Below are 18521 nucleotides of genomic sequence, written 5' to 3' on the forward strand. Positions count from 1 at the left end.
TGGATGCTGTGAAGATGCAATTAAATAAGATAACAGAGACTATACAAAACACCTACTCATATACTTCAAAGTATCCAAGCTCCTCCTCCTTTTCAGATCACTTCCCTTAACAAGCCATTGGTCTTTTCCAAAAACATGGCTGGGAACTCCGTCTTTTTAAGAGGGAAAGCTCCTTGCCTTCAGAAGGTGGGGAAGAGGAATGGAGGGCTCCCTAGAAAGGTCCTACAAGACTTCATTGTCCAAATAAGACCTTGCCAAGAGGATAGTGCTGAAGTTCCTGCGGTCTAGAACAAAGGGACAGTATATTCCTGTAGGGTAAAAAACAGTGATCCAAAAACTCTGATATGATACCCTGGCGAGGGCAGTTGTGGCTCTTAAGTGGAGAACTTTTAAATGTACCCAGGAAGTCCACTTTTCCAGTTTAAAGGATTGCTTCTGTCACACTCTGCAACATCTAAGCTTGCCAGGTTTCCTAAGCCTGTAGCCAGAGGAATAAATTGGCTTGAAAGCTAGAATCAAACAGGGAGAGCTATTTGCTACAATTCAATGCTACTTTCCATTTAAGCAGTAGACAGCAGTCTAGGGATGGCCCAGGCTCAGAACTTGAAAGTCTTTTCTTTGCACTATACCCCTTTCTTTTAGCCAGCCTAACTGCAATGAGATTCTGGGGTTTGTTAAGTCAAAAGATTCTCAACAAATACACAGCCTCACTTTGCTCCAAGGTAATTCCGAGACAAGAATGTGCTACAGTAGGGGCGCCTGGGTGGCTCAGTGGGTTAAAGCCTCTGCCTTCAGCTCAGGTCATGATCTCAAGGTCCTGGGATGGAGCCCCACATCGGGCTCTTTGCTCAGCGGGGAGCCTGCTTCCTCCTCTCTCTGCCTGCCTCTCTGCCTACTTGTGATCTCTGTCAAATAAACAAATAAAATTAAAAAAAAAAAAAAAGAATGTGCTACAGTATATGTTGCCAATTGACAGGGCAAAGGAAAGACTGCTCAACCAATACTAAAGAGGAATATCCAGGGGTGTTAGGACAAGCCATGACTCAAAACCTTGAGCTCCAGGACCTGAAAAATCAGGATACTGGGAGCTCACTACCTTTCTCTTGAGTAGCAACCAAGAGCCAAATTCTGAAACCTTTTGAATATCAATCATTTCTAAAACTGAAATTTATGGCAAAATGTGTCATGATCATCCTCCCACTTACTCTGCTAAATACTTTATTTCTGCTTCACTAAGGGTTATAGATTTGAGGGTTTTTTTAAAAAAAAAATTTTAAAGATTTTATTTATTTATTTGACAGACAGAGATCACAAGTAGGCAGAAAGGCAGGCAGAGAGAGAGAGGAGGAAGCAGGCTCCCCACTGAGCAGAGAGCCCGATGTGGGGTTCGATCCCAGGACCCTGGGATCATGACCTGAGCCAAAGGCAGAGGCTTTAACCCACTGAACCACCCAGGCGCCCCTATATTTGAGTTTTATTTCAACTGGGAAAATCTCTAACATGTTCCAATTTGCTCAAGTTTGATCAACCTAACCAACTCTTGCTGTTGAAAAGGAGGTCAGTATGGCTGGATTGCTTCCAAGGAAATCTGACAGGTGGTAGACACAGGTTAGCTTTGGAATTTGAAAGTCACAACACTGGGCCTCCAGAGAATGCTAGGCCCATTTATGTACACACTAGCTGCCACTGAAAATTTCCCAGTGGGCCCTGTGCCAGAATCCATCTCTGACCCATCTTCCCCCAGTACACAGAAATAACAGGGCTCTAGCAATACCAGGAATGCCGGAACCTGCGTGCTTGACAACTGTGCCATCAGCTTAAGGTACAAAACCATAGAACCTCCAAGTTGGGGTGAAAATAAGAAAAGAGGATGGTAATCTTGTTGAGTTTCTACTTACCTGAAGAGTCAGGAATGCTGAGTCCATCCTGTGCACTCAATATCACTTCTTGACTCCCCCTCTGTATTCATGAACCACAATTACTAGATCATTTCAATTCTATTCACAAATATTGATCCCTTGATATATGCTACAGCCCTGAGATGACAAAAAATGAACAGAATGTAGTTTTTGCTCCTAGGAATTCATAGGCTCTGGGTAAAACAAGTCATGAAAATAAGGCCAGCTACTAAGTTCTATTGAGTGCACTGGAACAACATCTAGGACACTGGTTAGGAGCAATATTAGGTTTGTTTATTTTATTCTTGCAAGTATCTCCTGAGGACAGGAGGAAGCTGGAGGTGGAGGTGGCGGTTGTGGTGAACAACTTGGAAATCCTAGTCTTAGCCTTATTTAAATTAGGTTTTTTTTCAAAGCTCATTTTCAAGAAATACTGGAGAATGACCATATAGTTGCAAGATGCCAACGAAATTGGGGTGGAGGATGGTAAACTGAGTAGAAAAAATTACCTCCTCCTCAAGGCAGCAGTTCATGTTGTTAAAATTATGCCCTTCTTGGATCCTATTCCATTCTCTGACTTTTCTCCCACTTAAGTAAAAAATATGCAAGTTATCTTCTAGTGACTTAACAGTCTTCTTAGGTTCAGCTTCCTCCCATCCTTTAAATTGTGTTTCCTGGAGTTGCACACTATGTTGTCTTGCTCTACTCTTTTTCTAAGACATCTTGTTCATTCCTATGGCTTTACCTACCATCTATAGGAGTATGAATGCCATTATCTACAATTGCAGTTTTGTAGTCTTCCCTGAGCACCAAAATATAAGTGTTTAATGGAAACCTTAAACTTGTTGCCTCATGGGAACCTCCAAACTGTCTATACAAGGCTGTCTTCACAAAATTCACCAGCTCTCTTCTATAGTCTCCTTTCTCCCCCAGTCTTGGATAGAAGAATGTCCCAATATACTCATTGCTCAAGCAGAAACCTGAGTATTATTAGCCTCTACTGCTCTCTTTCCCTTCCATCATCTATTGAGTACTATTAATTCTATCTTCTTAGGGTATCTCAAAAATCTTCCCTTTTCTATCTTCACTACTATAGCTTTACAGCCTTATTTCTGTCCCTCATCATTGGGCTAGGGAACCAATTTGCCACTCATATCCCCTCACCAAACTTTAAGCTCCTTAAGGAAAGAGACATGGTTTTCTTCCTTTCTGAACTGTGCTTCCTTTCTCCCCTGACAGTATTACTGGACACAGTGCTTTGCATGGTTTGTTGAATGAAGAGTAAGTGAAGGCCTTGTGAAGTATGGTTACATATAATCTGTAGTTTCAACACTCTGCTGTTTTTAATCCACTTTCCTATAGAAGCGATGGTTCCGCTGTTATAACCATCTAATACTCTAAACTAAAATCTATCGGAGACATAATTAATCCCAACAGTTTTCTTTGCTAATGGGAGTGGGGGAAAAGAGAGAGAGAGAGAGACCGCACTTTAGAAATAGAAGCCACTGTTGTCTTTATAAAACACAGAATTGTGCTGCTGCTGTTGCTTGCTTTAGAAGGAACTGTACATTACAGCTGCTGGGATAATTTTACAATGGACTGGACAAGGTACAGCTCAAAGCAGGACACAAACACAAGTCTCAAAGGGAAACAAATGCAAACAAGTACACAGCTGTGGGGCTTCAGGGACATTTCCCCATCCATGCTGGACTTGAGAGGGATAAAAAGTTTAGAAACTAAAGTGAAACCCAGAGTAGTCACACATGCCCACCAGATGGCTGCTAAGTGCAACATCACACACCGATCAGGTTGGACTGTGTGCACAGGAAAGTCATTTCATTTTTCCTTATTGCTACTACACCAGGGGACTCAGTGCATTTGACACATTGTCTTTACTTGCACAATCCTTGGAGGGTATTCTATTTTCCTTTTTAAAGAAGGAAATCTGCCTTCCCCACCTTATTCTGTTTTGAGCCCATTCCCTCCACTCCCATTCTTGGGCTCCCAAACAGCAGCCAGAGGTTCTAAGTCAGTAGGAATAGAGTAAGGGGAGAGCACCAACCTAGCCTCTCTCCCTGCCTAGGGAGAAGGCAAGTCCTAATAAAAGGGGGGAAAGAGAAAACCAGAGAATCCCGTCTCCCCAGTCTGCTTAGAAGGCTAAATAGGAAAGAGTGCCCTGCATATCCCTGCCATGATCAGACTTTAAGAAGGAAGGCATCCCAGCTACCATCCTGGATTGGCCTAGGCCCAGTAAATATAAAAAATAACTTCCTCTAATGTAGTTTCCAAAACTGCATTTTGGCTAGTTTGAGATGACTTTCCACCCTGAAGGGGAAGGAACTTCCATTCTTCTTTGTTACACATGATGCCGGGTCTAAAATATGGCCCCACCAGCCTTGCAGATAGATACCCGATGGACCAGCTAAGAATTCAAAATGTCCCCGTGGCTGCCCATCCTGAATGCTAGCCTCATTTATAGAATTCTGGACACACACACCCCCAAAATAAAATAAAACAAAACAAACAAACAAAAAAAAACCATCCAAGAATATTGTTGCTTAGGCAAAGAGGAGGCCACAGTGGAGCTATCTAGTAGGGGGGAACCAGGAGCTTTTTAGGGAGGTTTCATGTTTTTAGGTATCTTCATTGTCAACATTATTCTAAACCTAAGTTCCCATCAACAATAGTCCCAGGCTTAACCCGAGTTCAACAGTAGCACCTCAACCCCCAATGGATCAGACTGGACTGGAAAAATGATCAATGAACAGTGCTCTTTCCCATCTTTTATCCAAATTCTCTCCATTCTCTACCCATCACTCTCTTCTTTCCCTATGTCCATCCCCCTAACCCTCCAACCCTGGAAACCAAGTAGCTCAACCCTAGGACAGCCTCAGAAAAGGTAGGCCCGAGGTGGAGAAATGGAACCAGATCTAGAAAAAGCAATGAGAAAAAACAGCTCCAAGGACTGAACAGATGTGGAAGTTGTCAGAAGCCCTCCTGATTTCATGTCAGGTAGGCAGATCTGCTGCTCTGCCCTTGTGTAATGTTGATGGCAATCAAGCCCAGGGAGAACATTACCAAGGCTTGGGGAACAGATTCTTTGTCTTCTGCAGCCAAGGAGCTAAGCCTGACCTTGCTAGCTAACAGTGGGATTATCACAGCCATGCAGAGAATTCATCATCACATAGGTAGGCAGGCAGGCCAGCAAACAAGCTTAGTGAATTAAAAAAAAGGAAAAGGAGCCAGGGAAAAGGCAAGTAGAAAAGAGAGGCAAGAGAGTAGAACAAAGGGAGCAAGAGACCTGTTCAGGAGAATGAGGCTGGGGTCCCCCCAACAATTCCTCAGAGCACAAGTAAGAAGCACCACTTAAACCAAATCCAAGAAAGCCAAAGCTTGCTGCTAATACCACTTCTCAATCTGCATGCACCATCTTTCAAACAAGAATAATCCTCAAGGTCAGGGGTATTTTTCAAGTCACAAAGATTAAAAAAAAAAAAAAAATCAAAGCAAGAAGTCATTTTCTTGCCATTACCCAAACCACTTCTCTTGCTTTTTATTTCTTGAATGGCATGTGCAATGCCAAAGGGCTAAAAAATGCATTTCAGGCCCCAGCTCAAAACCCAAATGGAGAGAGTGAGGCAAAGAGAAAAAGGAGAGAACATAAACTTGTTGCTGAGAGTAGGTGGCTACCACCAGCTCCCTATGGATATTTGCAAATGCTGGTGAATGACTGGACCCTCCAGGAACAGTGCCCTGATCCCAGCCCCTAAATGCACCCAAGAAGAGAACATGCAGAGCCCATTGTCCCAAGAGAGCTCCCCTCCCCAAAGGGTGACTGAACACGAAGTAGACAGTATATGAAGGCGATGGACAGGGCAGATGGAGTGTTGGCATCACTCTCTTTAGGCACTTGTGTAAGGAATGTAGGCTCTCCAGTGAGCTGCCTCCTCCCAGAGCCCTCCATTCTGTTCTTCAGCTGGGCTGTGCCCATGGGGCATCCCATGCTGTAGCCAGTAGGAAAGAAGTAGAAGAGGAGTTACTCAACAGTCCTGATGCCTTCTCCATAATAATGTTTGTGCTACGTTTTGTGAAGTTGCTGAACAAAGTAGCCAACCAGAACAGAATCTGGGATAGACTGTTTTGCATAGCAAATCTGGGTCTGTACAAGGGCTGCTGGGAAGGGGAAATGGTAGCTCTAAGCACACAGGCCAGGATTCAGACCGGCCTCCAAGCCTGAGCTAGGTCTAAAGTGTCATGGCTTCATCACCAGACTGGGGCGAACCCAAGCCCAGGCTCCTCAAAAAGAGGAACTTCCACACTGAAGCTGCAACTCCTCATCCCAAGCAGTGGGATAGGACAAAAATGAACAGTTAAGGAAAGAGGGGGCCTTGTCTCAAGGCCAGCAGGCACCAAGCTAGAAACCCCCTACTTTTCCAGTTCTGCAAGACAGCCAAACCCCATCTTTATCCAGGGAGACAAAAACAAAACAAAACAAAGGCCCATGCCACCCACTCACATGCCCTAGTGGGAAACTGGGAAAAATTCATTTGTGTAAACAGAAGCAATAGGAAGCAGCAAAATCCCCCAGCCTGTCCACAGGACACACTGGAATCTGGGATGAGCCAAAGTGTCAGAGGACAGTCCGGAGAAAGGGAAGATGCACTTGCAGGAAAGAGTGCAGGGCAGTGCAGAGGAGGGAGCATATAGCAAGAAAAAGATATTATCTGCACAGGGGAAGGCTGGAGCCTGAGCTCCTCCATGGGGAGATAACCACCCTCTACCTAGCCAGGCCAAAGAATAAGTCAGGTACATGGCTCAATGTTTCTGGGATGTAAACTTACTGGGCATGGGAGGGATTTCCAGATTTTGGCAATAGACTCAAGTTATGGTATAAAAATAACATTTAGTTTTTGCTCTTTTTTCTTATTTTAGAACTAAAGATCATTTGTTATAAGACAACCCAGTTAAGAAATATTGAAACATAAACGACTTCACCATCAGGGGGAAAAAGAAGCCAAGAATGAGAAATGCTATGAAAGTAACTCCAGACCCAGGAAGGTGGGGAGGCTGGGAGACAGGGAGAAAAGGAAATGTTAAGTGGAAAGGCCAGGGGCCAGTCATCTCAGCAGCTCCAAGACTTGTTGTGTCTGAAAGTGCAAATGTCAATGGACTTTAACCATCTTGAGGTTGTGATCTTTTTAAAAGCTCAATGAATATGGAAGTCAATTCCTTTGAATGCAAAATAGCTGGCGCTCTGGCTGGAGGCTTGTTGGGTTAGGGGTATTTCTTCCCCACCTACCTCCTCTCCCACCCCCACCCCACCCCCTAAAGAAAGGTACAAAAGGTTGCAGTTCTGCAGCATTACCATTACAGGGAAGGCACTGGTTACCCACCAGTAGGCGGAAGGAAGACAGGGTCGTGTCACTTCAGAGCTAAGTGCCATAGTGCCTTAAGTCTTACTAGGGGCTGGATGTCTGTCAGGGAGGAGGCGTAAGGTGGGGTAGAAAAGGTGGAGAGAAAGGAATAAGGGAAAGGGGAGGTGGCAGCTGGGGGAGGAGAAACCAAAATCATTAGCATTAAAAATCTTCCTACAAACTGGATTTTCAACCCATTAAAACATCTAGTATTCTAAAATATTGATCTGGGTCTGGTTTCGTTTTTCCTCATAAACAAATCTAGACCTTTTCTGATTAAGGCTCCTAAAAAATCCTTCCCTCCTCCCACCCACTTTCTCAAGCCCCTCACACTCCCATCTAAAGTATCAAACCCAAACCTACCAGCTTTTGTCCGCGGGGCTGCAGAGCCGACCTTACCAAGTTGTCAGGCATGAGTCTTTAGCACTGCGAGTCACATGAGACACCTGTGTGTATGGTGGGCACCAGTGCTGCCCCTCTTGGTCCAGTGGGGTCAGGGCCAGATGTGACAAGATGGGGTGAGGGGTGGGGGTCATGAGGTGGACATCAGAGATTTCCGGCTGGTGGTCTGGCTTACTGGCCCTGTTCCCCACCCTTTTGCCCCCTTGTAGAAGGAAACAAGGCCTTCTGAACTCCTCCCTACCCTCCCTCCTCCTCCTTGCTTCCTCTGGATTTGGGCGGCACAGCTCTTGGGGCTTGGAAAGCTTTCTTCTATCCAGTGAGGTAACAGCGTTCTGCCTTCAAGCGAAGTACATGGTGCGCAGAGTATCCTGGTGAACCTGCACGGCTTTGGCCAGGGCCTGGGGGTCCCGCCCATTGCTCTGCCCCGATATGTGGCTCCCCTCTCCACTGAAAAGCAAAAATGAAAGAAGTCCTTCCTGGTGCACTGAGCTGCTGCTAATCCATTCCCCCATCCAGAGTACCAATTCCCATACCAACTTAAGAGAAAGTCCCAACCCAGATTTGGGCAGATGAGCCCAAGGGTATCATATTGTACGATATTCATTTCCTTCTGCCCAAGGAAAGTTGAGAGGATCTGGTACCAGAGGTGGAAGCAAAAGGGAAGCCAGCTTGTGATTCCAGGCCTCACCTGTCATGCTCCTTGTCCACTAGGTGGTATCGTGCCCGGAAAGCCACCAGGCGGGCATAGTAGGCAGGTGCTGGGATAGAGACGGAGCGTGTGCATCGTACATAAGTGTGGCACAGCTGGTACGTCAGGATCTGGAGCTCATCCGCTGTGAAACGGTTGTCATCCCAAAGGACATAGTAATGGGATGGTCGGCTGGTGCCCTGGGAAGATAGGAAGGTGAGGGGGCCCCAGGCTGGGCAGAAGGGATGGCCAATGCTAAGGAACAGGATCACTGTTCTGTTAAGAGTGTGGCTGGGGGTGCCTGGGTAGCTCAGTCAGTTAAATGTCTGCCTTCAGCTCAGGTCATGATCCCTAGGTCCTGGGATTGAGTCCTGCAACAGGCTCCCTGCTTCTCCAACTCCCTCTGCTGTTCCCCCTGCTTGTGCCCTCTCACTCTCTCTCAAATAAATAAAAAACTTAAAAAAAGAAAGAAAGAAAGAAAGAGTGTGGTTGGATTGGAAGACCCACCCACAAAAAAGGCAAACACAAAGCCACGTATGTCATAAAACACCCTTGTTATGGGCAACCCTAAGATGTTCAAAATGCACTTTTTTTTTTTTTAAGATTTTATTTATCTATTTATTTGTCAGAGAGAGAGAGAGAGTGAGAGCGAGCACAGGCAGATGGAGTGGCAGGCAGAGAGAGAGAGAGAGAAGCAGGCTCCCTGCCGAGCAAGGAGCCCAATGTGGGACTCGATACCAGGACGCCGGGATCATGACCTGAGCCGAAGGCAGCTGCTCCAACCAACTGAGCCACCCAGGCGTCCCCAAAATGTACTTCTGTTCAGTACGCTAAGGGATTATTAAAAGAATAATCCTTTTCTGAATGCCCTCAGTGATGGCTGTTATATTTTAGAGGCAGTGGGAATAATCAACTCATCTTTGACCCACTGGAATCCCCTGGACATAGCCTAGCTACCTGGATGCCTGCATGGCTGCAGAGATAGAAGTCGAACTCAAATGGGTGGGTGATGTTGGTGTCCACAGTTGTCCCAGCTGGGATGTTACCACTCTTCCCAATCTGTATAGAGACAAAGACAAACAAGATCCCAAGATCTGCCTCGCCCTAAGTAGAGCCCCAACTCAATTCTACTGACTCCACCGGAATCTCAAAAGTAAAGCAGAAGTTCCTATTCTCAGTAAGTGCTGATTTCACCATTCATTAGCTGTATGACCTTAGTAAGTCATTTAAGCTTTCTGAGGTTAAACTGAAGGTAATAATAATACCTACCTCACAGGGCTGCTGTGAGGAAGATACCTTGTACAGTGTCTGACATATAAGAGAAGTTCAATAAATAGTAGTTCCCTTTCACTTCTCTGGGAACTGATCCATATATATGGTCTATAGGCCAGGGAGCTAAAAGGAGGGAGAGGAAGTATAAGGACAGGCGGGGAGAAAGGAAAAAAGGGAAAGAGGTTGCAGAGGAAGGACAAGAGCGAGGGGAAGGGGTTATGGAGGATAGACAAACCAAGGACTAAATCCTGATTTATCTCGAGGCCTTCTTCCATATTAAGAGAAGGGAGACAAGAAGAGGGTATGGGTGGTTTCCTCAATCTCTCACTCACTCGCTCATTCTTGTCAGCACAAAAAAGGCGGGTATGATGGCGTTTCTGCACCACAATATAAGTGATTCCAGGCTGGTAGTCCTTTTCCAGTTTGATGCAGGCATCACGAATGGCCAGCAGCTCATAGTGGAGGATCTAAGCACAGGGTAAGGAGGGAGACAAAGAGACATAGCTCCTCTTGAGTCACATCTTCATGAACTAAGAGTTGCCATTTGTAATATGGATTTTTGCTCAGTCTCCCTTTATAAACAGAAATGCAACCATTAAAGAGATGACACAGCCTTTCTGTCAAAATCAGCCTTATACTCAGTTCCCATGATATGTTGCTATAAAAAATTGGCCAGGAGGCTTGGCATCAGCAGAGAGCACTCACCTGGTTCCTATGCGTAAAGAGACCTAATATCAACACACAGAAACAGAGCACAAAGATATCAATAAAACCACAACGCCCAAAGTAAGGTCAATTTCAGGATCAGGAGGATAACAGGAATTCCCCTGTGAACTCCAAGAACAGTGTTGAGACCACTAGAGAAAAGCAGACACATAGTTCAGGAACTGGTACAGAGTAGATGAATTCAGTCCTACAAAGAAGCAGGATTATAAGAATATGGACTAGCTAAAGAAGAACCCACAAGTAAATAACCATATGCAATGGTCGCCTCATTGTCTTAGAAGTCAGATATAGGGAGTCAAAACGGTATGGTAGAAATACATAAAATGGAAATCAATTAGAACTGGATTTAAACCCAAGCTTTATCTAGTTGTATTCCTGTAAGCAATTTACTTAGCCCTTCCAAGTCACACTTTTTCCACATCTACTAAAGTTACTAATAAGACCAGCCTCATAAAACTCTTGTGAAAAGTATAACAGATTAAGTGAAAGCATAGAAAACCTAGTAGGGGTTAATAATGGCTGATTGCTTTGCTAAGCAGTTTGAATTTTAACCCAAGACTATGTGAAGCCACTGGACATTCCTGAATAGAGAAATGATAGGATAAATTCATCTGCTGTTTTAGGGAACAGTGGATGACTTGGAGAAAACTGAGCATAATGGTTAAGAGCATAAACTCAAATCAGGCCAATTTGTTTGAATCCCAGTTCCCTGAGTGTTTAGCTTGGTTGACACTGAAGAAATCATTTAACATTTCCAAGTCTCCTCTCTGCCAAATGCAATAATAATTATTATTTCATAGGGTTATTCTAAGCATTAAATAGAACACTATGAAGTGCTTACCACAATTCATAGTACATAAGAGGTACCCAATAAATGACAGTTATATTAATATTAAATGGCAGTCAAGGAGACCAGTTCATTATATACTATTAACAACACAATATGAAGGCTTGGCAGGGACAAAGAAAAGGAGGAACATTCTGAAGGAAAGTCAATAGCAGTTCTCAAAGTGTGGCCTCCAGACCATCACCTACCTAGGAACTTGTCAACTACAAACTCCAAGGGCACCTGGGTGGCTCAGTCAGTTAAGCATCTGCCTTTGGCTCAGGGCATGATCCCAGGGTCCTGGGATGGAGCCCCAAGTCAGGCTCCCTGCTTGGTGGGGAGACTATTTCTCCCTCTCCTTTTGTCCCTCTCCCTACTCATGTTCTCTGTGTGTCTCTCTCTCAAATAAATAAATAAAATCCTACAAAACAACAACAACAAAAGAACCACAATGAATCAGAAAGTCTTGAAGCCCTACAAACTGTTGTAACAAGCCCTTCAGGTGACCTTGATGCATGTTAAGGTTTTGAGAACTACTGGTCTAAAGAATCAGTGTTCAACATGAATCAACGAGTAAATATGCACTGAGGCTCTTCTGTTACAAGACAGGTCTTTGGATGCTTATGCACACCACCTCTTAGTTGTAATCTCTGCTCCTAAGCCTACTGCCATTTAGCAAAGCTCTCAAAGAAGTACCACCTCCCAATGCCAACAGCTTTAAAAAAAAAAGGAGCAGTACACTTTGCACCCATTAGGCCCTCTGGCCCCAATGTGAAGGTTTTCTCCACCTATTTTGGGCCCTACCTGGGGGAGCTGGCCTTCAGGAACCCCATCTCGGTAGAAGATGATGCGGGTAGGCTTGAAGCGGGTAGACTTGTAGAACTGGATGAGCAGCTCACGCACCATGTAGGATAAGTCTTCAATGATCTCCTGCCGGGGTCGCTGCACCCGCACAGTAGCACAGTAACGGCTGGGGTGGGCATCCATACTGCCTACCACCTAACAATCAAAGAGGCAGGATCAGCCTCCAGAACCTCCACCCTTTCAACACTGTTAGGATATAGATTTGGGGAAGCTTCTTAGCAAGAAAACTATGTAATCGAGTTAGCAGGGCTTTGGATTCAATAAGTCCTGGTTTCACTCTCTATCATGCATGCAGAAGTTATTTAATCCATCTGATCATTTTCCTCCTCTCAGTAGGTAAGAAAGCCACCTGCCGGCAGTGCTACTATGGTACATGTATAAAACCTTGCATAGGACCTAGCCCACCGTAAGTACCTAGTAAATTCAATTTTCTTACCCCTTGCAGGAGGGCATGTGAAGGTTTGGCACTACTAGCTCAAAGAGCCAGTAGTTTTTCCTTTTTTCAATTCAAGTACTAATCTACCCAGGAACCACAGTGTAGAGTGTTCCTGCAGGAGGTAGGAGTAACATAATTTTCAAAGGGGACAGTGGCCAGAGCCTAGGACAGATGGCCACAAGGAGAACAAGGTTAAGCATAGTACAGGATTTCCCTGCATTTACTGTGCTTAGCCCAGTCTGCCTAGAGAAATGTGAGGGTTGAGAAAAGAGAAGTGGGAAGGAAGGCTTGATCCCGCTAGCAATTCGGAAGCCTCTAGGGATGGGGAGCAGAGAAGTCAGGAGAGGGACTGGAAAGAATCTAATCTACTAGATGGACCAGGGGTAGAAATGGGGAAGAGGAAACGACAGTTCCAGCAACTAAGTAACCACCTTCATAAGGATTTCAGAGAAGAGACGTGGTCTTTCCCATATCCCAGAAGTGGGCATGGAGAGAGAGAAATCTGAACACAGAGCAAGAGTGATGGAGACTGGCCAAAGTCTCTGGCCACCGCCTACACTCTCACTGCTCTCTCTGAAAAACAGATACCATATAGAGTTAGTTTTATGAAGATACCAAGGGAGTGGATAATGGGGATGACCAGCTGAAAAAAAAGTTCTTATGAAGGGTCAAGCGTCAGAGCTGAGAAAAGGAGATTATGTGTAGTCTTCGGTGCTCAGAGCTAAAATGAGAACCTTAAGAAGAAGCTGGAGAGTATCACTCACTGCTGTGATAGAAGGTTTTTTCCCATCCCCTGCTGGGGGGTGTGTAACATCTGCTCCAAGGAATATCACTGGCTGTTGAAACACGGCAGAGCTAAACAAAGAAGAGAAAACAAATGGTGAGGAGTTCGGTCTTCTCCTCCTGGCACCATCTAACACCCATTTTGGTCATCTCTCTCTTGTGTCTGATTTACTCTGCCTGGCCAGAGTCCTATAATTTTGTCAATCCCCAACATGGTATCTTGCTTGACAGGGCAAGTGGGGAACACAGTTCATACCGCTGGTGTGGGACTAGGATGTTGTTAATGCCACCAAGTTTGACATTGATCTTCAGGCAGAGATTGGACAGAGTCTGAGGCGAGGTCTTGACCACATTCTTCACTTGCACACACTGTGTAGCCATTCCCAAGAGTGTATCTCCAACACGTTTCACTTCAGCTGTAAGTAGGGAGAGAATTAGTGCATTAGTGAATTAGAGAGTAACTAGTGCATTCAACAAATATTTACTGAATGGTGATTAGATGTCAGGCAGGATATGAGGTGGTAAGAACACAATGGTAACCAGAAACACAGGGTCCCTAATCATAGTGGTTGCTCTCTAGTGATTAGTTTTAAAAGTCATGAAAAGTAAAACAATAATAAATGCTGTAACAGAAAATGTCATGAAAATAAGAGAGTATATAATAGGGGGTAATAACAGCCAGGAAAGGATTAAATAGTGATAGAAACGAAACCCAAAGATAGAAAAGCACTTAGAAGAGGGGCAGAGTTGGGGGAGAGCATTCCAGACAAAGGGAACAGCATGCAAAAATGCACTCTGATAGAAGAAATGTTTGAGAAACTAAAAGGCCAAAGTAACTAAAAAGGAGAGCAAAGGAACCATGGTATGAGAGAAAGAATGTGGTCATCAGACTGATCTAGCAAGAATTAAAGATAGCTTGTACTAAGCCACTTAGATGGAAAGAAACAAACAGATTCAATAAATATTTAAGGGACTCAGAGATAATATATATAAGGGAAAAGAATTTTTATGGATAACGTCAAGCTTCTAGTTTTTGTAATAAAACAGGTCATAAGCTGTTTTTGAAACACTTTGAATTTGAAGTGCTTTTTGGGCATCCCAGTGAAGATATCAATTAGGCAATGAGAATAATAGTTGGGAGCTCAAAAGCAGTTTGAAAGGAGATACAAATTTGTTAGATATTTTATACAGATAGTAATTAAAAGCATGATCTTGATGAGATCATCAAGGTAGAGAACAGGTGAAGGGAGTAGAGCTTAGACCTGAATCTTGAGAAACTTCTAATATTTGCCAAACAGTTAAGAAGATGGGTCTGGGGGAAAAAAAAAAAAAGATGGGTCTGCAAAGGAGAAATACCCAGAGAACTAGGAGGAAGACAGTATTGTATCATGAACACCAAGAGAAGAGAGGGTTTCAAGAAGGAGCAAGTATTCAACAAAATCAAACACTAAGAGATCTAGTAAAATAAAGACCAGAAATATCCTTTGTTTTTCTGTTTGTTTGTTTGTTTGTTTGTTTGTTTTTTAAAACAGGCTCTATGCCCAGCATAAAGTCCAATGCAGGGCTTAAACGCACAATCGTAAGATCAAGACCTAAGCTGAGATCACGTGTCGGACAACAGTCTGAACCACCCAAGAGCCCCCATAAATGTCCTTTGAATTGATATCAAGGCAAAAAAACTAATGCATAGGGGCACAAACTATTTTGGTGATATAAAGTGCCAAGGAGGAGATGTGGGATCAGTGAAGGATTTAGTATGTTTTCAATGAGACCTGAACATGTTTAAAAAGCTAAAAGGATCAGTTCCACTACCGAGAGAGAGAGTAGTTAGTGACCAACCAATGTTTCTGCAGATAACGTTTAGAAAAGCCAGACAAAATACAGAAATCATCCTCTGAAGGCAAGAGAGAGGTGCTGAGACAAGAACTGAAGGGGCATAAACTTCCAGAGAGGAAAAGAATCTCACCAAGGTGAGCTATCTTCTGCAGCTGCTTTTACCCTGGGTATACATGCTATTTCTAGGCTTTGCACCAGCAGAGGAACCGCCAGGGAACAGAGAAAGCAAGAATTTCTGGAGGAGACAGACTAATTCTAAATGTGAAAGGTTAAAAACATAAATAAAAAAACACATATTTTTTAAAAAAAACATAGACTAGTATGTTACGATTTGGGGATTTCTTAAACAGGACACAGAAATTACTAGCCATAAAGAAAAAATGCTACACAAATTGGCCTACATTTAAATTTTCAATTTCTGCTCAACAAAGACTCCATTAAGAAAATAAAAAGGCACACCACAAAGCAGAAAAGATATATATAATACACATATATATTAAACAAGAGAATTATAAATCAATTAGAAATCAATCACCTATAAATCAATCAATTAAAAAAAGGTAGTTAAGGCAATGAAAAGAAAAGGGAAAGACTTGAGTAAAAACTTTACAAAAGAGGCCAGTGAAATAGCCAACAGACATATAAAAAGATACCCAACTTTATCAATCATCAGAGAAATCAAATTAAAAGCACAACATAGTATCACTACACACCACAAAAACAGCTAAAATGAAAGAGACAATATCAAGTTTGGTAAGGATATAAAATATCTAGAATTCTCATACACTGATGGTGGAAGTGTAAACTATACATTTAAAATTCCTCCTAGGGGTGCCTGGGGGGCTCAGTGGGTTAAGCCTCTGCCTTCTGCTTGGGTCATGATCTCAAGGTCCTGGGATCAAGCCCCACATGGAGCTCTCTGCTCAGCGGGGAGCCTGCTTCTCCCTCGTGATCTCTCTCTCTCTCTCTCTGTCAAATAAATAAATAAAATCTCTTTTAAAAAATAAATAAATAAAAATTAATTAATTAATAAAAAATAAAATTCCTCCTAGAGGACCACCTAGGTGGCTCACTCTGTTAAGCCTCTGCCTTCGGCTTGGGTCATGATCTCAGGGTCCTGGGATTGAGCCCCACTTCGGGCTCCTTACTCAGCTGGGAGCCTGTTTATCCCTGTCTGCTATTCCCCCACCTATGCTCTCTTATTCTCTGACAAACAGAAAAAAATCTTCAAAAATAAATAAATAAAATCAGCTGGGAGCCTGCTTATCCCTGTCTGCTATTCCCCCACCTCTGCTTATTCTCTGACAAACAGGAAAAAAAATCTTTATAAATAAATAAATAAATAAAATTCCTGCTAGATATACACCCAATGGAAATGGGTATATATGTTCAAAGGATACATACAAGAATGTTCACTGAGGCTTTATTTGTAACAGTAAAATCTGGAAACAACACAAATATGACCACTGATGGCAGAATGTAAATTGTGTTATATTCATCTAATGGAAAAACTATAACAAACCACAATTAAACACGGATGAATCTCATAATAAGCATGTTGAGTAAAAGCCAGACACAAAAAAAGTACCTAATACATGATTCATTTACACAAATTTCAAAGACTGTTAAAATGAATCTATGGCATTAGAAGCCAAAATAGTGATTACCATTGATGGGGAGCTGTAGTGACTGGCAGCCAGAGGTTGTGGTAATGTTTTGCTTGCAAAAATGGGTACTGCTTACCCTGCTGTGACATTTTGTAAAAATTCATTCAACTGAACTCAGGATTTCTTTATGTATACTACAATAAAAAGTTTACATTAAAAAAAAAAAGGATAATATCATCAATTTAGTGGAGAGGAAGGAGTTAAAAATACTAAGGACAGGATGAGATGTGGTACCAGATCAGAACTGGACAAATGTAACACTGTCCTTCTATATGCTCAGGGCAATCACAATGCAACTAGACCTTGCTTTGGCCTCCAAGAAGGGAAGGTGAGGGTCTTTAGAATAACTGCTACTCTTATCTGCTGGCTTAATTCCTAGGCAATTAATTGTCTTCATTGTCCAAATGGCACATAATCTAGGAACAGAATGTAAGTAGAAGAAACCCAAGGTCCTAATCAAGGTTGAGACTGGAGAGAGAATATAGCATTACTGAGCCCAGGGTGGGGACAATTCTCTTAGTAAGCACTGTCTTCCCTAAGCATGCTGTACTATACTACTCCCCAAGCAAGCCAATACTGAACTATCCCCTTAATGGAGGGAACTAGAAATGTGGATAATTACTCAAGGCAGTTCTCCTAAGAAGCAGCCTTATTTTGCATCCAAGGGCTATCAATAAAGGCCCAGAGGCATGAAGTGGAGGTCAACCAACTTCCCTCCATAAGCAATTACCAAGTATCATGTCAGTGGAAGGCTTTACCTTAAGTTTAGATGTGCAGAGGGAACAAGGTTTCAGAGCAAAATAAGATCTACTCCATGCTCAAAATAGTATCAAGGAAGGCAGTAACTGATTAGCAGCCTGATAAAATTTCCAGAGGAATCCAGAAAGATTTATCCTTTAGGTAGGATGAGAGATGGCTTCCAGAAATAAATACACTTAAATTGAGACTTGAGAGAATTTTAAGGGGAACAAGGGGGTAAGAAGAAGAGTACTTAGATACTCTAGAAAAAGGCAAATGATGTAAACAAAGCCAGAGATTAGAAAGCACAGGCAAGAAATGAGCATTTAGGGCATCTGGGGTGGCTTAGTCGGTTAAGCATCTGCCTTCAGTTCACGTCACGATCCTGGGGTTTGGGGACTGAGTCCCATATTGGGCTCCCTGCTCCTCGGGAGCCTGCTTCTCCCCTCTGCCTCTCTGTCGCCATCTCTCGTGAATAAATAAATAAAGTCTTAAGAAAGAAAGGAAGGAAGGAAGAAAAGAAGGAGGCATTTAGAGTATCTACTATGTGCCAGGCACTGTGCTAGATGTCGCTTTTTTTTTTTTTAATGATTTTATTTATTTATTTGACACACAGAGAGAGACACAGCAAGGGAGGGAACACAAGCAGGGGGAGCCATAGAGGGAGAAGCAGGCTCCTTGTTGAGCAGAGAGCCTGACGCAGGGCTTGATCCCAGGACACTGGGATCATGACCCAAGTGGAAGGCAAACGCCCAATGACTGAGCCACCCAGGCGCCCCATAGATGTTCCTTTTTATATAATTAATTCATGAGGCTCAAAAAGGTTAGGTACTTTGCCTAAATCACTACACTGCCATAGCCAGAATTAAAATCTATTTCTATCTAATTCCAGAACAAGTGATCTTTCCAGTATGTGTGGCAAAGGGAATAGTACAAGATAAAGCTAAAAAGGTTAAACTAAGATCATGGCC

At 43.2% G+C, this 18521-nt stretch overlaps 1 protein-coding gene across 2 annotated transcripts in view; it reads right to left on the reverse strand.

Moving 5' to 3' along the window:
* Positions 1-6785: 6785 nt before the first annotated feature.
* LOC308341345 (protein argonaute-1) overlaps positions 6786-18521 on the reverse strand; it is a gene marked incomplete at its 5' end in the record, with an annotated part of 33332 nt that continues 21596 nt past the window's right edge. For both annotated transcript variants that reach the window (XM_080801242.1, XM_080801243.1), the window contains 7 exons: positions 6786-8161; positions 8403-8602; positions 9360-9461; positions 10007-10141; positions 12031-12225; positions 13291-13381; positions 13566-13725. In XM_080801242.1, the coding sequence (XP_080657368.1) occupies positions 8053-8161; positions 8403-8602; positions 9360-9461; positions 10007-10141; positions 12031-12225; positions 13291-13381; positions 13566-13725 (992 nt within the window). In that variant the 3' untranslated portion in view covers positions 6786-8052. The remainder of the gene's footprint in view (positions 8162-8402; positions 8603-9359; positions 9462-10006; positions 10142-12030; positions 12226-13290; positions 13382-13565; positions 13726-18521) is intronic.

Source organism: Martes martes (assembly GCF_963455335.1).
Source record: "Martes martes genome assembly, chromosome: 4".
Lineage (NCBI taxonomy): Eukaryota > Metazoa > Chordata > Mammalia > Carnivora > Mustelidae > Martes > Martes martes.